This window comes from Dromiciops gliroides, chromosome 3, assembly GCF_019393635.1.
Source record: "Dromiciops gliroides isolate mDroGli1 chromosome 3, mDroGli1.pri, whole genome shotgun sequence".
Taxonomy (NCBI): domain Eukaryota; kingdom Metazoa; phylum Chordata; class Mammalia; order Microbiotheria; family Microbiotheriidae; genus Dromiciops; species Dromiciops gliroides.
The window spans coordinates 561599012-561619665 of record NC_057863.1 but is presented as its reverse complement, the minus strand read 5'-3'; the positions used below and the strand labels follow the sequence as shown (position 1 = coordinate 561619665).

Here is a 20654-nt window from a genome sequence, read left to right as displayed (position 1 = left end):
GTACCAGGTCTACTTGGATTCCTCTCAATTTTTTTTCTACCTTCCTTATTTCTCCACTACTCACCCCTAGATCTACAAGCCCTCACCACTGACAGAAAAGTAGCTGCTGCCTAATTACAGTTTCCCCTATATCCTACTCCATCTGCTTCTCTTATGTAGATAGGAGTATGACATATGGATCAGAGCAAGTTTCCCAGAAATGTGACTGCATTTAGTAAATTCAACCCAGTTATCCTGTAAGGAGTAGTTAGTCCAGCCCTCCAATGTTGTTGTGGAAGAAGTGTGACATTTGGATTCTGCAATTTCTTAACTGTGTGACTTTAACCTCTCTGGGGCTCGGTTTCCTCATCTATAAAAACCTAAGGGGAACAGCTAGGTGGCGCAGTGGATAGAGAACCGGCCCTGGAGTCAGGAGGACCTGAGTTCAAATTTGACCTCAGACACTTAACACTTACTAGCTGTGTGACCCTGGGCAAGTCACTTAACTCCAATTGCCTCACACACAAAAAAAACCCAAAACAAACAAAAAACAAAAACACCTAAAATTGGCCTGGATGCCCTCTGAGGTCCTATCCAGTTCTATTTCTATGATCCTATCTACATAGCTCCCTGAATGAGCCTTTCCAGAGGATCTTTAGAGATGCATCTGGAGATGTTTGATGATCCCAGGTGGAAGTTTCAACCAAAAGTTTGAAAACTGTTCCATGGCAACAGGATGCCTTCTTTTATTTCTTTGTAATTTTTTCCCCTTGAAAGTTAAAAAATTCTTGAGTCCTAAATGTGAAGGGATGGTTCATAGACCTGAAGCAGATATAGCTAAGCCTGGGTTCTGCCATCTATATACTTCACGTTAATTTGAAGTCAAGCTTAAGCTGCTATTCCTCTCTGCATTTCATGGTTTGACCCCATGGTTTCTGTTTTTCTGTGTGTGTGTGTGTGTGTGTCTTTCTCTTAGTGGGCTGTTTATCACCATCCATGACAAAGGCCACATTGCCACAATGCTGAACTCCTGGCCAGAAGACAATATTAAGGTATGGTCTTCTTTTCCTTGCTGTTGTTTGGATGGTGGGTGAATCATTTAAGCTTCAGCTGCAGAGCCGACAGACCTCCCTGGATTTTAAACTGGCTACTGCCTGAGCTTGAGACAGGACAACATCAGAAACACAGGAAACAGGCCTGCCCAGAACACCAGAGTATTTGGGATCATATGACCAGCCCATGTGGAAGTTTCTCTTTCTTCCTTTGAAAGCATATGAGGGGGCAGCTAGGCGATACATTGGATAAAGCACTGGCCCCGGATTCAGTAGGACCTGAATTCAAATTCACCCTCAGACACTTGACACTCATTAGCTCTGTGACCCTGGGCAAGTCATTGCCCCACAAAAAAAAAGCATATGAGGTCTTTTCCTTATTGTTTCTTCAAAAAACGGGAAAAGCAAAGGTATAACTTCTTCCCAGAGGTCCCCAGCTCTGGGAAGTGCAAGTAGTAAAAGTAGCATTTTATAGTTAAACACTCACACCACACACACACACACACACACACAATCACAACCTAGTGAGAAAAGCAGTGCTAGTATTGTTGTCATCACTATTTTATAGCTGAGAAAACTGAGGTTTGGGGAGAGGAGACGAATTTCCCCCCAGTCACATGGTTAATGTAAGTGCCAGAATCATTGTTCAAGCCCAGGTCCTCTTGACAGCAAGGCCGCTATTTTACCAGGGAATCAGGTGCATGTATTTGAAAAAAGGAGAAGGATAGTGGGAAAGAGCTCTTTATGATGTTTTTCTCATAAAATCTCAGAATGGGAAGGAATAGAGTTTTAACAACATAATTGAACATTAATAGGCCTTATGGTACCCCCAAACAAGTGATAATCCATAACAGCTCTACTTGTTGGGATGTTTTTCTTTATATTTTGCACAAGAGTTTACCTAGACAGCTAGGATACCCAGTGGATAGGATGCTGGAACCTGGAGTCAGGAAGACCTAAATTCAGACCCATCCTCAAATGCTTACTAGTTGTGTAACCCTGGGCAAGTCACTTAACTTCTGTTTGTCTCAGTTTTCTCAACTGTAAAATGGGGCTAATAACAATACCTACTCCTCGGGGTTTTTGTGAGGATTGAATGAGATATTTGTTAAAAAGTGCCAAGCACGGTGTGTGGCACATAGTAGGCACTATACAAATCCTTATTCCCTTCTCCTTTCTCCTTCTCTACAACTTCTGTCCAGTGCTGCTTGTTCTGCCTTATGGCCAAACAAAGCAAGTCTAATCTGTCTTCCACAGGACCCTTCAGATGTTCAGATATAATTATCATGGTCCCCTTATCCTCACCAGGCTAAACATCTCCACTTCCTGACATGAATCATTTTATGGTCAGCTCACCTTCCTGGTTTCTCTTCTCTAAGTGTGCCAAAATTTGGCAAACTATCAACACTGGAGAAAGCCAATAAAATATGAGAAACTCACATGGACACATGCTAGGTGGGCACTGGCCTTGGGACTCAGATCTTAGATTCAGATCCTAACCCTTACACTTAATAGCTGTGTGACTTTGGACAAGTTCAACATCTTTGAGATTCCTGGTCTAGAAAATGAGGATGTTGATGCTTACATGGTCTACCTAATTAATAATAAGATCATAGGACTTAGAATGGGAAGGAACCTTAGAGAAGATCTAGTCAAATTCCTTATTTAAACAGGTGACAAAGGAAGGACCCCATGCCAGCCACCCTTCATTCCTCCTTCCATCTCACTAGTAACCCAGCTTTTCAGCTCCCTTTTAATGTGGTGTCTTCCCCCATTAGAACGTGAGGGCAAAGAGCCAAAATGGCACATTAGAGGTCACCCAGCTGAACTCTCTCAACATTCCCCTCCAAACAACTTTAAAATAACACTGAAAATAAAATTTTGGAGTAGCAGAGCTAACAAAAATTCAAGGTGAGACATTTTTCTGGCCTAAGAAAACTTAAGAGATCAGCAGGAAAAGTTCGTGACAGCAGGTTAGAGGTCTGTCACAGCAACAACAGCAGCAACCATAGGAGCAGGAGCTCCTTGGGAACTCTCAGCTCAGTGAGAGTAAGGGGGTCATACAGTTTGTCAGAAAGAGATGAAAGGGCACACTTTGCTGTCACTGGGTACAGGTGGCACTGATTGGCAACTCCATTGCTCATAGGCTATTCTAGGTCACTTTTCCAGGGAATAGAGGAACACTAGAGCTAGCAGCTATAGGGAGCAGGGGCCCTTCCTGGGCAAAGACTAGAGAGTAGTGACCACCCCTCTCCCAGGATCATACCACCTTGGAACCACCAAAAACTTGCAGACCCCCAGAACCAGCTCTGAAAACAGCAACTTGAAATAGCCTGAAGCTTGGGACAGAGCTTCTCCCACCCCCCAGGTGAGCAGAGCTCAACTTTAAGATAAAGTTCAAAGTCAAGGAATAGGTTGAGAAAATGAGCAAACAATAACAACAACAACAAAAAAGAATTTGACCATAAAAAGCTGCTGTGGTGGCAGGGAATACCAAGACATAAACTCAGAAGAAGAAAAAAATGTGAAAATAGCTGCAAAGCCTCAAAGAAAAATGCTAATTGGACCCAAGCTCAACAATTATTCCTGGAAGAGTTGAAGAGATAAGGGTAGTAGAGGAAAAACTGGGAGGGGGAGAGGGGAATGAGAGTGATGTGAGAAAATTATGAAAACAGAATTAACAGCTTGGTTTAAAAAAAGGTACAAAAATACTGAAGAAAATAACATCTTATAAAAACAGAGTTGACTAATGGCAAAAGAGGCACAAACATTCTCTGAAGAAAAAACTCCTTAAAAAGAAAAATATGCCAAATGGAAAAGGAATTACAAAAAATCACCAAAGAAAAGAATTCCTTAAAAATTCAAATCGGGCAAGTAAATACTAATGACTCTATGAGACACCAAGAAACAATAAGACAAATTCAAAAGTATGAAAAATAGAAGAAAATGAGAAATATCTAATAAGAAAACCAACTGAAATGTAAAATAGATCAAGGAGAGAGAATTTAAGAATTATTGGACTACCTAAAAGTCATGATCAAATAAAGAGCCTAGATTTCATGTTTCAAGAAATTATCAAGGAAAACTGCCCCAGTATATTCAATCCAGAGGGTCAAATAGAAATTGAAAGACTACACTGATCACCACCTGAAAGAGATCCCAAAATGAAAACTCCCAGGAACATTATAGCCAAATTCCAGAGGTCCCAAGTCAAGGAGAAAATATTTCAAGCAGTCAGAAACAAACAGTTCAAATATTGTGTTGTCACTGTCAGGATCACATAAGATTTAATGGCTTCCACCTTAAAGAAGCAGAAGGCTTGTAATAGCATATTTTGGAAGGCTAAGGAGGTAGGATTACAACCAAAAATAACCTACCCAGCAAAACTGTATATAATCCTTCAGGGTAAAAAATGGAAATTTAATTAAATAGAGAATTTTCAAGCATTCCTGATGAAAAGACCAGCGCTAAATAGAAAATTTGACATTCACACACAACTCAAGAGAAACATAAAGATATAAATATGAAAGAGTAATCATAAGGGTCTCAATAAAGCTAAACTGTTTACATTCTTATATGGGAAGATGATATATGTAGCTCCTAAGAACTTTATCATTATTAAAGCAGTTAAAATGACAGTACATGGACAGGGGGTATGGAGATTGGTCGATTATATTGGGATGATCTCCAAGAAAAATGAAAGAGTGAGAAAGATGGATGCACTGGGAGAAGGGGGAAGAGGTAGAATGGGGATAATTTTCTCACATAAAAGAGGGGCACAAGGAAGAACTTTTAGAGTGGAAGGAATATGGGGGGTGGCAATACTTGAACCACACTCTCAAAAGAATTGACTCAGTTGTATATGGAAATGTAACTTACTCAATAGGGAAATAAAAGGAGAAGATGAGAGAAAGGGCAGGGGGAAGATCATAAAAGGAAGGACAGATTAAAGGAGGCAGTGGTTAGGAACAAAGTAGACTTTTTTTTTTTCAGGGCAATGAGGGCTAAGTGACTTGCCCAGGGTCACACAGCTAGTAAGTGTCAGGGGTCTGAGGCTGGATTTGAACTCAGGTCCTCCTGAATCCAGGGCTGGTGCTTTATCTATTGCACCACCTAGCTGTCTCTCCTTTACACTCTTAAAAATTATTGAAAACCCCAAATAGCTTTTGTTTATGTGGGTTATAGCTATTGATATTCAGCATATTAGAAATTAAAATTTTAAGATACTAATTAAATTAATTAATAAAATGTTAATTTAAAACAAAAATAACCCCACTATATGTTAATCTAAAAAAACCCCATGTTTTTATGAAAATAACTATTTTCCAAAAAATAGTGAGGAGTGGTATCATTTTACACATTTTTGCAAATTTATTTCATGTTGGGCTTAATAGAAGACATCTGGATTCATTTGTTTGTCCACTCAATTTGTTGTGATATATTGTTTCAATTGAAGTCTATGAAGGAAATTCAGCCTCACACAGATATGTAGTTGGAAAAGGGAGGAGTCTTTAATAGGGTAATAATGTCTTGAGATTAGTAGGAAAATAGTTTTGACCACACAGACCCACTGAAAGTATCCTGGGGATTTCCATGGGTCCTCAGACTTCACTTTGAGAACCACTGGTATAGTCGATAGAATGCTTGACTTAAAGTGATAAAGATCAGGGCTAACTGTATAACTAGGGGCAAATCACTTAAGCCTCAGTCTCCTCATCTAAAAAATGGGGATAGTATCTTCAGCATTTACCTCATAGGATTGTTTTGAGGTTCCAGTGAGACTAAATTTATAAAGTACTTCTCAAACTTTAATATATAATGTCAGGTGTTATCATTATTACATTATCATCAATATTAATAGGCTCCTTTTCAGATATAGACAGGGACACGATTCTCTTTGCCTAGAGCTCTTAGCAGTTTGCCAAATAATATTTCATAATTTGTTTCCTCATAAATTTCCTTTGTGACCCACCCATCATCTTGTTCTCCTGGGGGTCTTAGTTCAACCTACAGAGCTGATCTGTGGCTGGGATTTGGCTCTATCCTAGGCCAAATGCCAAGTAAGCTTTTGAGCTGTAACCATTAGGTATCCTGAATAGATGATCAGCAGACTACATACACAGCCTGCCTTGGGTATGATTTGTCTTCCTCATCTATTGCCTTTACATATCAACTAAGAATTCAGTTCTGCACAATCCCTGGCTCAGTTCTCCAGCTTCTGGTTTTTGTCCAAGAAGAGAGTCTTCAGGGGTGTGTCTCTAGTGATCCAGAGGGAGATCTCAAAAACACCACAGGAAATCAGCCTATAATCAAATGAGAAGTTAACCTGGGTCAAGCCAGGGTTAATGTACTATCAAGACCTTGCAAATTACTTTGTTCCATATCTCAAGACAGGCCAACAATCAGTCATTCAACACGTACCCACCCAACCCTTGCTCTGCTAGGCACTGGGTTAAGCACTTGGTGCTCTCAAGGAGCTTCTAGGGTAATTGGGAAGGCAATTTAAAAAAATAAACAAATACAAATTTAAATAGCACGGTGAAGATTACACAGCTATATACTTATAAGCACTGCTTGAGAGATGCAGTGAGGTGTGAAGACCAATTGGTAGGGACTTAGATAATAAATGCTGTGAGTTTTGGATGGGATGTCCCCCATCTCCTGAAAGCAGTCATTCAGCAGGGTCAGTAAGCTTGTTTGGAACTATGCCAATTTCTTGAGGTTTCCTTAAGCTTTGTGATTCTACCCCATGTGTTCATTCAACAAACATTTGTTAAATGTACTTTTTGCATCCTATTTCAATCCCATTTGAATCTGAGTGTTAATAGTTGGAGAAGATACAAAGAAGTACAAGATACAAGTCCTTGACCTCAAGGAACCAAGTCTAGTGGGAAAATTAAACTGTGACCTCAGGCCAAATCACTTCTCTTCATCTGTACTTCATCTGTTAAGTGTGCAGGTTGCACTAGATATTCCCCAAGGTCCTTTCCAGTGCTAAAATCCTCTGATCCTATGAATACAAATAATTATAATTGGAAGTAACATGTGGAACTATTAGAAGGTAGAGCTTGTAGAGGGAGGGATAGCTGAGGGGGAATCAGGGAAGGTTTCTTTGTGGAAGTGTCAAATGATCTGGGCTTTGAATAATAGGTAGCATTTCTCCAGAAAGGAATGGTAGAGGTGAGGGGAAGGACTTCAGAAATAAGATTGGGCACCTGAAAAGGCTTAAAAGCAGAAAGGCTTGGGACATATTCAGTAGATAGTGAATAGTCCAGTTTGACTGGATTGTAAATTATAATGAAGAATAGGAGGATGGGTTGAAAATAGAAAGATAGGTTAGAGTCAGCTTGTGTAGGACCTTGAATGAAAAGTCAAAATGTTAACTTTATTCATGAGGTAATGGAGAACAATTGAAAGTTTGTAAGCAGGAGGTTGACAAGGCCAGAACATTCGACAGATTAATCTGACAGCTCTATGAAAAATGGATCAGGCAAGAGAGAAGCTGAAGTATAGGGAGACCAATTGGGAATCTATAATCTAGGCATGGGATAATAAGGTTCTGAACAAGGGTGGCCTCAGTGGAGATGGAAAGAAAAGGACAAATGAGAGGTTTTAGTAGGGGAAAGGGATAAGTTTCCCTTTGGACAGGTTGAGTTTAAACTACTGGGAGAATGGTTTGATGGAGCTGTCCAGCACGGGAGCTGGACCCTTTGAGAAAGGTCGGTCTGGAAAAGTTTTCTGATTCTGTTTCTGGTGCTCTCATGGATTATGTGCAGAGGTGGCGGCTTGGGGTCCACTTTTTATTTCTTTCTTTTTTTTTTTTTTTTTAGTGAGGCAATTGGGGTTAAGTGACTTGCCCAGGGTCACACAGCTAGTAAGTGTTAAGTGTCTGAGGCCGGATTTGAACTCAGGTACTCCTGAATCCAGGGCCGGTGCTTTACCACTGCGCCATCTAGCTGCCCCCACTTTTTATTTCTTAAGTGTGTCCTCTCACTCTCATAGGACTCTCAGGTGTTTACATCTCCATATTCAGGCTCCTGGTTATAGAAAGAAAACTGCTGGTGAAGCACATACCTCATCTTGGGCTGTCCATACAGGAAGATGACACCCTTGACTCACCACCAGCAGCTTATCCATTCAGGGCTTGTTGTTTTTCTTCATCATGGGGTGTCTTGAATACACTAACTTACTGACTTGCTACTAGGTTTCACTAGGAACCATTCATAGGTTAGCTGGTTCGAGGGAGTAGTACATTCTGTGATGGAAATGGCACCAGACTTGGTTGGCATCAGGAGGCCTGAATTCTATTTGAGACTCTGATATTTGCTTTGTGTATGAGTAGGAGCAAATCACATCACCTGTCTCAATCTCAGTTTCCTCATTCATAAAATGGAAATGGTAATATAACATCTCATGGAATGTGCTTAATAAATGTTTGTTGAATTTGAATCAGGGGGCAGCTAGGTGGCGCAGCAGACCAAGCACCAGCCCTGAATTCAGAAGGACCTGAGTTCAAATTTGACCTCAGACACTTGACATTTACTAACTGTGTGACCCTTGGGAAAGTCAACCCTCATTGCCCTACCAAAAAAAAAAAGTTGAATTTGAATCAAGATAACAAGATCTTTGCCAACTAGCCTCATCTTACTTCATTCTGTGACTACAAAGGCAAAAACTAGATAGTCATAGAGACACTAAACAGTCATAAAAATCTTACTTCCATTGAGCCATGGGCTTAGGGGTGAGTAGTAGAACACATAAGCTGAGTTTTGAAGGACGTTTCATAATCCAAAGAAGTAGAAGTGAGGAGGGAGTAGTGCATTCTGGACATGGAGAACAGGCTGAGCACAAGCACAGAGGTGGGAGATGGCATATCATTTCTAGGGAACAGCAAGCCAGTCAGTGTGACATGGAGTCTGTGAAGGAAGGGTAAGATGAAGCCAGATTGTGAAGAGTTGTTGTTGTTTGTCCTTCATTCTCTTTTTCTTTCTTTCTTTTTTTGGTGGGACAATGAGGGTTAAGTGACTTGCCCAAGGTCACACAGCTAGTAAGTGTCAAGTGTCTGAGGCCGCATTTGAACTCAGGTCCTCCTGAATCCAGGGCCAGTGCTTTATCCCCTGTACCACCTAGCTGCCCCCATTTGTCCTTCATTCTCAAAGAGGACCATGACATCGGGAATGTGTCATGACTTGTAGTGAATTGGATTTAAGTGAGGGAAGACTGCACATGTCACCAACCTCACTCTGTCCTCCAGAACTATCTGCATCCAGTAGCAAAATATACATCAGGATGACTCAAGATGGCCCTGGCTGTTTGAGGCATTTGGGGTTAAGTGACTTGCCCAGAGTCACACAGTAAGTTTCTGAGGTGAGATTTTAACTCAAGTCCTCCCAGTTTCAGGGCCAGTGCTCTAACCACTGAACCATTTAGCTGCCCCCAAAGGGCTTTTAATACCAAATGAAGGAGGTTTTTTCCAAGTCAATTGGAAATTAGATCTGTGTTTTAGGAATAAGACTTTGGCAGCTGTGCCAAAGATACAGGTGGTAGGAAGGGTGGAACAAAAGGAAGATATTGTGGTTTCTGAAGTCCAGAATGTTCCAATAGAGTGTGATAGCTCTTCTTAGCTTAATTTTCATAGATTCTCAAAGCTGCAAAGATCTTCAGAGGTGAAAAAGTCCAACTCTTATTAGAATAGGAATCCCCTGTACAACAATCCCAGCCTCCACTTGAAGATCTTCAGGGATGGGGAACTCCCTACCTTTCAGAAAAGCTCATCCCATTTCTGGATAACTCTAACTTTTAGGAAGTTGTTCCTTGCATAAAGCTAAAGAGCTGAAACCTACTTTTCTACCATTGTCACCTTTCCTCTAGACATTTCCTCTGGACAAGGAGACAACCAGATAAATCAAATCCTTCTTCCATATAACATATCTTCAAATACTTGAAGACAGTGATTATGTCCCTTCTATGTGTTCCCTTCTCCAGCTTAAACTGCTTCAGTTCTTGTAAATACTCTTCATATTATGGTCTCCAGGTCCCCTTACCAGGCCAGCCTAGTGTCACCCAGCTTGTCACTCCCTAAAACATGGTGCCTAGAATAGAGCACAATGTTGTAGGTATGTTCTGACCAGGACAGAATAGGGAAAATCCCACCCCCACCCTACTGTGCCTCTATTCATTGTGAAGACTATGCTTCTGTCCCTTGGCCTCAAGTGGCATTAGGTTTTGCCACAGGGAAGAAAGAGATGCCAATCTCACTTGCCAATGAGAAACCTTTGATACAGGATACAAGAAATCTTGATGCAAAGGTTCCTCCAGACCCCAGCTGCTGCTGCTACCTGTGAGAAAGAGATGGGTTGGTGATGCATCCCTCCCTTTTCTCCTCTCCCCTACTACATAGCCAAGGGCAAAAGCAAAGAACTCATTTTTTTTTCTGATGAATCACCAGCTTCAGGTTGGGGAGTGGCTCAACAGCTAGGGTTTGGAGCAAGTTGAGGGGGGAGATAAAGTTGTTGAGAAGGAGTAAGTAGCCCATTAGCCATTCGTTCTGATGGATAACTCTGGCCCAGGGAATAGGGGGTGGGCCAGGCCCATAAAAGTCAACGGTTATAAATCAAGACAAAAAGTGAGAACTTCTGGTCTTTTTGATTCCCACAGTGGCCACCTTCCAGCCCCCTGCTTCAGGAGTGAGAAGGTCGGTTCAGCTGAGAATAGCCCTGCTCACTCCAAAGCTTTCCCAAGCTCCTAAATCATTACCTACCCCAGTGTTGACACCCTCAGAGGAAACACTGGGCAGCAGTCCAGCTGCACTGAACTCCCTCAGTGGCTCGCTGACCCATTACAAGCATTCCCTTCTCTCAGATCCCAATCACTTAAGCAGTGAAGAAAACAACTTCTTCACTGAAGGTGTCAGAATAGCAAAGGGCTTTAAGGATCATTTAGTTCTGGGGTGTCAAACATGCTGCCTGTGCATGCAGCCTACAACCAGAACCAGATTAAAAAAGGAATTTGGAAATATTTAACAAAATAAGTAAAAATAGAGTACAACATAGATAATGTTGATTTGTGGTTTTCTAAGTTAGTATGTAGCTGTAAGGATCTGTTTCTATTTGTGGTTGATGCCACTGATCTACTGACTATCTCCCATATTTTACGGAAGGGAAGATGTAGAAGGCACAGAGAATTAAAAAAAAACTTGTCTGTGGTTGTACAACTAGTTAATGGCAAAGCTGAGACTAACCCACATGTTCAGATGGTTTGGGTTGTGTCCAGCTCTTCCTGACCCCATTTGGGGTTCCCTTGGCAAAGATACTGGAGTGGTTTTCCACTTCCTTCTCCAGCTCATTTTACGGATGAGGAAACTGAGGCAAACAGGGTTAAGTCACTTGCACAGAGTCACACAGTTAATAAGTGTCTGAGGCCAGATTTAAACTCAAGAAGATGAGTCTTCCTGCCTCTAGACCCAGCACTCCATCTGCTAGGCCACCAGGCTGCCCAGAACCCACAAAAATGTGACTCTTGGTGTAGTGTTGTTATTTGTATGTGTGATTTCATTGATTTAGGGAAGTCCCAGTAAGAATACTCCTACCAATGCAAATCAGCAAGTAACTTACAGTCTTAAAGAGTTGCAGAAGGCACTAAGGGGTTGAGTGACTTGCCCAGGGTCACACTGCCAGGATCTATCAGAGGCAGAGCCTAAACCCAGGTCTTCCTGATGACAAGGCTAGCTCTCTGTCCACTAGCTCTCTCCAGTGTTCCATCCACTATACAATATCAAGACAAACAGAGTGTGAAAGCTGGAAGGGCCTGGAGTTAAAGCAGCAGTGGTATTAAACAAATAGAAATGGGAGCCACTAATCCATACATAAGGATTCTCATGGGCTGCATCTTGACCTAGTTTTAAAATGTAATATTATCTATGTTTTCTTGTATTTTTATTTATTTTGTTAACTGTTTCCCAATGACATTTGAATCTGGTTTGGGCTCCATTGGGGAGTGGTAGAGAATGCATGTGGCTCAGGGGCCTCATGTTTGACACCTCAGGCTTAGAGCACAGAGTACTGGATATGAGTCACAAATATCTGGGTTGAAATCCTGCCTCTGGCTGCATAACCACAAATAAATCATTTAACCTCTATGAACCTCAGTTTCCTCATTTGTACAATGTGGAGAATAAGACCTCTAGTATCTACCTGAGAAATTTGTCTCATGGCCCCATTGAGGTCATATACTTAAAGTGCTTCACAAACATTAAAGAATCATGGGATTATTGGTAGCATGGGGTAATGAAGAGAGATTTTGCCACAGAGCCAGGTAGATTTGGGCCCAAGTCCTTTCTCTGACACATACTATCTGTATGACCACGGGCAAATCTTCCAGGGAGCTCTCAAAGATCAAAAATTATAAAGGGAAAAATGTTATGGGGGATATGGTGAAAATGAGACATTACTACACTCTTGGTAAAGTTGTAAACTGATTCAAACGTTCTGTAGAACTATTTGGAACTATGGCCAAAGGGCTATAAAACCATGCATACTCTTTGACCTAGCAATACCACTATTAGGTTGGTATCCTAAAAGAGACTAAAAACAGTTGAATTCAAAATTGGGGAGATGCCCATCAATTGGGGAACAGCTGAACAAATTGTGAGATGAGAGTATGATGGAACACTATTGTGCTATAAGAAATGATGAGCAGGATGCTATCATAAATTATAAAGGAATTATTGATCTTAATTGGTAGAAGATAATTTACATATGGGAGATTCTCTACATAGATGAAATCCTAAGTATTGGCCCAGAAAAATCAAAAGTTAGAGCTGGAAGGAATCCTCTTGCCCAATTATCTCATTTTTTACAGATGAGGAAACTGAGGTGATGTATTTATAGTTACACAGCAAAATGGCAAAGCTGTCACTAAGTGCTGTCTTTTGACTACTCTTCTGACTTAGAGACTTACATGTTGTTGTTGTTGTTGAGTCATTTCAGTTTTGTCTGATTCTCATTTTCTTGGCAAAGATACTGGAGGGAGGGGTTTGACATTTCCTTCTCCAGCTCATTTTACAGATGAGGAAACTGAGACAAACAGGGTAAAGTGACTTGCCCAGGTTCACACACAGTAAATGTCAGAGAGCAGATTTGAACTCAGGAATATGAGTCTTCCTGATTTCAGGCCTGGCTCTCTATCTACTGTACCACCTAGCTGCCCCTGACTCACATGCCCAGTTCACTTTGCACTTTACTTTGCTGCCTACATGGTTTGATGTCTTGGTACATTATTACTTAGTGAAAGTTCAACCTTTTGTTTTTTGGAGTTCCCAGGGGAGGAAAGAAATAAAATAAGCATTTATTAAGTACTTATTATTTGTCAGACACTTTGCTAAGCACTTTATAAATGTCTCAATTGATACTTACAACAAATCTGGAGAGTAGCTGCTATTAATATTATTGTCCACAATATTCAGTTGAGGAAACTGAGGGAGACAGAAGTTGAGTGAATTGCCAAGGGTCACACACCTTGTTAGTCTATGAATCTGAATTTGAACTCAGGTCTTCCTGACTATCCCCTGTGCCACCTAGGTGCCCAAGGAAACCAAAGACTGAGTGCCAACAAAATGAACCCACAGAGAGTGCAAAATATTTTAATTATCAAGCATTGGATGAAGGGATAAATGGAAATTGATATTCAGCTACCATATAAAACCATTAAAAGGGAGAAGATAGAGATGAAAGGCAGGCAGTTACAAGGGAAGTGAGGAAAATCAGCATTTTGTTGTTGTGGTTATTGAGTTGTGTCCAACTCTTTGTGACCCCACTTGGGGTTTACTTGGCAAAGATACTGCAGTGGTTTGCCATTTCCTTCTCCAGTTCATTTTACAGATAAGAAAACTGAGGCAAACAGGATTAATTACTTGCCCAGGGTCACACAGCTAGGAAGTATCCAAGATCAAATTTTAACTCAAGCCTTCCTGACTCCAGGCCCAGCACTCTATCCACTATGCTGCCCTAGCAAGTCAGAGGATCAGGCTAATACAAAGATTAAGTGCCAAGCTGGAGCTCACCAACAGTTGGGTCATTCCAAGCCAAGGTAATAAGATCAGGAAAAAGCCATGGCTCAGAACCTGAGTTAGCAGAGCTTGAATAGGGAAACAGAGACAATATCGAGGACTCAAGCAGGCATCCAAATTTAGAAACCAGACAGAGAGTTTAGAACCAAGAGGAAACATATGAGAGGCAAGACCGGAATAAAAAGAGACAAGGTCAAAATCAGACAGTGCTAACCACTAAGGCAGCTGTCTGCCTCAGGCCTAGAAACATTCATGACCTTCCCTAAAAGGCAAGGCCTTGGAGGTCTTCAAAACATGACAAGTGGAAACACCTGATTGGATTGAGGCATGAAAGAGTAAGGAGTACCAAGAGCTCCAAGCAATACACATATAATATTGGGATAATTTGTGAGCTGTGCCTTACAAATAAGGGACTTTTAAAACTCTCAATGAAAAGAAAAAAAGCCTATCCCCATCCTTATACCCTTAGATACAACAAGCCAATATGAACAACTCCTTGCCCTTCCAGTGCCCTTCCAGATGCTCATTCAGCTCCCATCACTTAATAATCTCCCCTCCTTCGATGAATGCAAGTCACTTGGTCAAAATGACTTACATCCTTGGGCACTGTAAGAACTGGAAAGTATGATTGCTGAACCTATTAGTACTATTGAAAGATTGTGGAAAATGGGAGAGGTACCATAATGTTAGAAAAGAACTTATTCCCAGTTTCCAAAGCGGGGGCGAGGCGGAGGGGAGGAGAGTAGATAGCAGTCTACAAACTGTTTTCTTTCTTTTTTTTTTTTTTTTTTTTTGGTTTTTTAGGTTTTGGTTTGGGGTTTTTGCAGGACAATGAGGGTTAAGTGACTTGTCCAGGGTCATACAGCTAGTAAGTGTCAAGTGTCTGAGGCCAGATTTGAACTCAGGTACTCCTGAATCCAGGGCTGGTGCTTTACCACTGTGCCATGTAGCTGCCCTACAAACTGTTTTCAAGGAGTGGACTGTGATTCCTAGGAAAATTCTAGAATGAATCATTAAAGATATAGAAACCATCTAGAATGGGCATGGGGGAGAGGTTCAGAAAGAGTTCAGCAGCATGGCCCTATTAAGAACCTGTTATGCACACCAGACTAACTTTTCATCCTTTTTGGATAGAATTGCCAAACTGGTACAACAAAGGAATTCTGTGAATATTGTTTACCTACATTTTAGCAAAGTATTTGATAAGTTATTTCATACTGTTTTGTGTAAAAGATGGAAGATATATGGCCCAATCCAATAAACATTTGTTAAGCTGCTACTGTGTGTCAGGCACTATGCTAAGCACTGGGGATATAATCAATAAAAAGGTGGAAAAAATTCAAGTTGGTGGCGGTGGAGATTTCTTGAGTGAGTGGGTTGGACTAAATGACTTGAGAGCTTTTCTGACTCTAAGGTTCTAAGATCCTATGATTATGTCACATCTTGTGACTGAAATGTATAATGTTCAGCATATTTTCCTTCCTTTCACTGTCATTTCACTGCCTGGATCATATGTCTCTCTCCATGCCAAACCATCATTTCCCACTTGGCTGCACCCTTCTGGAATTCATCAGTGCATTCCCAGAATCTCATAATCCTGCAAGATCACATCAACCCTGAATCTCACACCTGCTCAGTACACCCTTATTCCTGTTATCCCTCCCTTCCTTTGATTGGAGAAGGTGGAGGGTGGACATAGAGAGCTCTTTCCAGGTCCTCCATTTAAGAAAGGTATCCCAGGCAGTCATGTCTTCGTTTCCCACAGTGTGAATTCTCCTGGACTTCATCATGCCCCCATACAAGATACCATCCCGCTTTTTTGTGTATTGTGTCTCCCATTAGATTGTTAGTTCGATGAGGACTTTTGCTTTTCTTTGTATCCTGAGTGCTTAACACAGTGCCTGGCACATAGTAGGCACTTAATAAATTTTTACTGACTGACTTCTAAACCCTGCCATAATTCTCCCTGACTTCTATATTCATGTTGATGATCTCTCTAACACCATGGACTCTTAATAAAACTCCTTCACTCCTGTGACTTCCATTTTCACTCTTTCTCAATTACTCACAATGGGGAAGCACACTTGAGACCTCAGCATCACCCATAACTGCTCCCCTGGATTGTCAACAAGACAATAATGACAACTCAGATACTTAACCTATATGATGTGAAAGCATTTGAAGAATTATCTACTGGCTATTCTGTAAGTTTGGATAAGAATGTAAACATAAACCACAGTAAAGTGCAATATTATTTATTATATACTTTAGGGACTTATAGGCAAAGAATTGTATAGGGTTTAAAAGGGAATGTGACTCCTGACAGAGAGATCATGCAAGGCTTTGTGGAGGTGATGGCATTTGAACTGAGCTTTAATGGATGAGTAGGAAGTAAACAAGGGAAGAGACAGACAACATTCTAGGCATAGGACAGAGTGTAAACAAAATCACAAAGGCTGGAGTATGTTTGGAGTATAGAGAGTACTCAAGTTTGGAGAATAGGGAGTATGAAGTATGTAGAAACTATAGGAAGTATAAAGTAGAGTGGGGAGTGGAGAGGAGTACTATAAGCTTGGGGAAAAGGGCAACATCAAATTCTGAAGGCTTTTAAAGGACAGGGAAATTAATTCAAAATTTACTCAAGGGGAATAGAGAGCCCCTGAGGGTGGGTTGGTTGGTTTATTTTTGAGCTAAGTGAAAGAGCTGTGTTTAAGGAAGATTAGTCAGAAAGTGGTATGAAAGATGGGTTGGAAAGGGAGACAGTGGGGACAGGCAGACCTCTAAGAAAACAATTGTCCCAACAAAAGGTTATGGGGTGGGGGGGTGCAGCTAGGTGGTAAAGTGGATAAAGCACCAGCCCTGGATTTAGGAGGACCTGAGTTCAAATTTGGCCTCGGACATGACACTTACTAGCTGTGTGACCCTAGACAAGTCACTTAACCCTGAAGTAGGATGGTAGGAACAGGATTAAGAGTCAGGGATTGTAAGAGAGTTTGTAATGATGGAATCAATAGGCCTGGATAACCAATTGGATGTGAGGGAAGGGAAAGTGAAGATCCAATACTACATTAATCTCTCTGCCTGATTGGTTTCCCCAAAGATCAGCCAAAGTGAAACTGACCAGACACAGCTGAGTTGATTTCAGTTCCTACAGCATCCAATGGGGACTACTGGTTTGGAATGCAGTCCAGGTATATTTCAGTCATCTATCCTCTGTGGAATTCCCCAATGGCCAGCCAAGAATCATGGAGTTAATTTTTTAAGAGGAAATTTAATCAAATTCTTTCATCTTATCACATTCCAACAAAGTCATAGAGTGCTTGGTTTTCGTATCTAACTTGCCACAGCTTATAAAACAAATGTATTATCCAAGATGGGATCCTTTCCCAACTCAGTATGTCTGGGTTTTGTTTTTTTTTTCAGGCTGTGGTGGTGACAGATGGAGAACGTATCCTGGGCCTTGGGGACCTGGGCTGCTATGGCATGGGCATCCCAGTAGGCAAACTCGCATTGTATACTGCTTGTGGTGGAGTGAACCCACAGCACTGCCTCCCAGTTCTGCTAGATGTGGGCACTAATAATGAGGTAAGAGGACTGACACATGGAAAAGAAGTAGATGGATGGAAAGCTGTTACTTCAACCAGGGATACCCAAGCAAACAGCACCTAGAAGAGTGGGGAGAAATAGGTTGTATTTGGGAATAAGGCATATGGGCATATGAAGGGCATATGAAGGAAACATACTCAGAGTATATGGGAAAATAGTGGGAAAATTGAACCTCCAAATCTATGGAGAAATCAGAGAACAGATAGAAGGATGGTACACAGAGTATATGGAATAAAGATAGCTGAATTATATGAAAAAATTGAATCTTGGGATATTTGGAGGCATAATCTTTAAATATGACACATGGAGAATATAGAGGAAGGATAACTATGATTAATGACACTTGGTTTATTGATAAATTATGTCCACGGCTTTTAAGGAAAATGATGCTGATATTTGGGTTTGTTTGAGTTTCAAATGGTTTTTTGGAGGGTGGGCAGTTGGACCTGGGGCTTGGATTCCTATGAGAACTTGCACATGTTATGCAACTTGTTTTAGAGTTGTCTGGGACACTCAGAGGTTAAGTGACTTGTCTGGAGCTAGAATATGTCAGAAGTAAGGTTTGAACCCAGGCTTTCCTGACTCAGAGACCAGCTCCCCATCTACAATGGCCTCTCAAGACCTATAATGTTTAAAGAAATGATGCCTAATACATATGAAAGGTATAGATAGCTGAATGAATGAAGGAGTTACTCACAAGGTGTATAGGTGAATATTGCCCACTGCCAATGGACAAAATGTTATCTATGACATGGAATGGTGCAGTGGAAATAGCACTTTGCCTGGAGTCAGCAGATATGAATTCAAGTTCTGGTCCTGTCATTTACTATCTGTGTGATCTTGGGTAAATTGCTCTACTTTTCTGATTTTCAGTATTCTTATCTATAAAATGAAGGCATTGAATTAAATGACCTATGAGGTCTGTTCCAGCTCTAGGCCTGTGATCTTATGATCTATGACTTATATTGTTGTCTGTATATCTTCAGAGCCTACTATAATGCCTAGTCACATATTATATGGCTATGCAGGAGAATAGCAAAAATAATGCTCAGGTTGTAGGGGAGAAACAACTAGAATGTACTGGGGGAAATTAAGTCCATTTTTTCAAAAGTAATTCTGCATCTTGGAAGCTCAACTGGCTCTTTCTGCAGAGGACCGATCTCTAGGTCATTTGTACTCATTATAAACTTTTACACAGTGGGGTCTGAATCTGACTTTTTGTTTGCCTGAACAGAGCTAGTCCTCAGCAAAATTATGGATGCTTGTCTTCCATAGAGTCCAACCCCCTCCTATCTGCTCCCTCTCCATCCTTCCTGTGCTCCTTCTCCTCTATTTCCAGGTATCTAGTGCCTTTAATTTGACCCATGGGTGCCCTTCTCTCCCCCTGCCCCCATCACTTAGACTTAACCTCTTAGGTTCCAAAATTATTCTTCTTTCTGTCCTTCCCACCTCCAACACCATAATAAAAAACCCAGCAACAACTTCCCCATTCTCTCAGGTGAAATCAGCTTCAAGGAGGTGGGAAGGGAAAATACGTGAAGGCCAGGGTTTAAAAAATGAAATTGACCTATATGATCTTTAAGGTACCTTCCAAAGGAAAAAAATTTCTAATGGAGGAAAATCAAGCACCAGGCAAAAATGATAGGGGAACTATTGTGGGAGGTTAGGAGGGAGAGAGATGAAACAGGAGTCATCCTAGTGCTGCTGAAATCCCAACACTTGCACCCAAGGCTAGTATGATCCTTTTAACAAAATGAATTCAGCAGTTTGGTCATGGGAACTGAAGAACTGGCATAAAAAAACACCAAGGAGGGACCAAAAAAAATCTCAGCCTGGCATGTACAGACCTGCTTTCCTGTGGTCAGGGTGAGGAAACTGACACTTTCACAGGAGGGCTATTTGGAGTTGATGGTGTGGCAGCCGCAAAGGTTCCCAGGTGGTTTGGGTCTAATTAACTTCAGGCATCTGTCCCGAGGTTAGCTGCCCTCAGCTCTAGGCAAGCCATGGCTTTGCATCTGTTAGCAGTTTCCGTCCCCATGACTCTGACTCAGAAGAGATGATATTTGGCCTTCCATTCCTTGCCAATAAAGACATCTGCAGGATTATTTTTTTTTCAATAAAAAATACCACATCGCTGAATATGGCCAGCTACATTGCAGGACTCAGCAACTGAGGTCCGGTGCCTCCCCATTTTAAAAAATAGAGGTAAATTCAGGGGCCAGTGGGCACAACTGGGGCATGGGCACTATGGGCTGAGAGTTAGAGCCGATTAGGCTTTAGCTGTAGAATGGGGCACAGAAGAGAACAATTGTGCTGCCAGTGGCTCTGCCACTAAACAGCTGAGGGACATTGGATTGGTCATTTTGTTTCTCCAGGTAATTGATTCCTCATTGGCCAAATGAGCAGGTTGTATTAGACACCCCCCACCGTGGCTCAGAGTAGGCGCCTAATAAGAGAGTGTTGGATTATGAATATAGACAGCTATGAAGTCCCTTCCAGCTGGAACAATCTATGGGGAAAGCACCAAATTTGTAGTCAGAAGCCTTGTATTGGAATTCTGGATCTGCTACCTTGAGCAAGTCATTTGTGTCTCAGTTTCCTCATCTGTAAAATTGGAGAAATGTACTAAATGATCTTTCTAAGGTCTCTTCCAACTCCAAATCCTAGGATTTATGATCATTTCTTTTTTAAAAAACTCCCCTTGGGGGCAGCTAGGTGTCTCAGTGGGTAAAGCACCAGCCTTGGATTCAGGAGGACCTGAGTTCAAATCCAGCCTTGGATACTTGACACTTACTAGCTGTGTGACCCTGGGCAAGTCTCTTAATCCTCGTTGCCCCACAAAAAACCCACAAAACAAACAAAAAATTTTAATCCCCTTAAAACACACACACATACACACATACACACACACACCATCCCCTTCTTCCTCCTTTGTATCTGATCCATAAGAC

The 20654-nt window shown here is 41.3% G+C and overlaps 1 protein-coding gene across 1 annotated transcript in view; it reads left to right on the top strand.

The window, feature by feature from the left end:
- Nucleotides 1-20654, top strand: part of ME3 (malic enzyme 3) — a 341867-nt gene that overhangs the window by 212434 nt on the left and 108779 nt on the right. Inside the window, exons 5-6 of the mRNA XM_043997795.1 lie at nucleotides 956-1031; nucleotides 17521-17682. Of these exons, the coding sequence (XP_043853730.1) occupies nucleotides 956-1031; nucleotides 17521-17682 (238 nt within the window). The remainder of the gene's footprint in view (nucleotides 1-955; nucleotides 1032-17520; nucleotides 17683-20654) is intronic.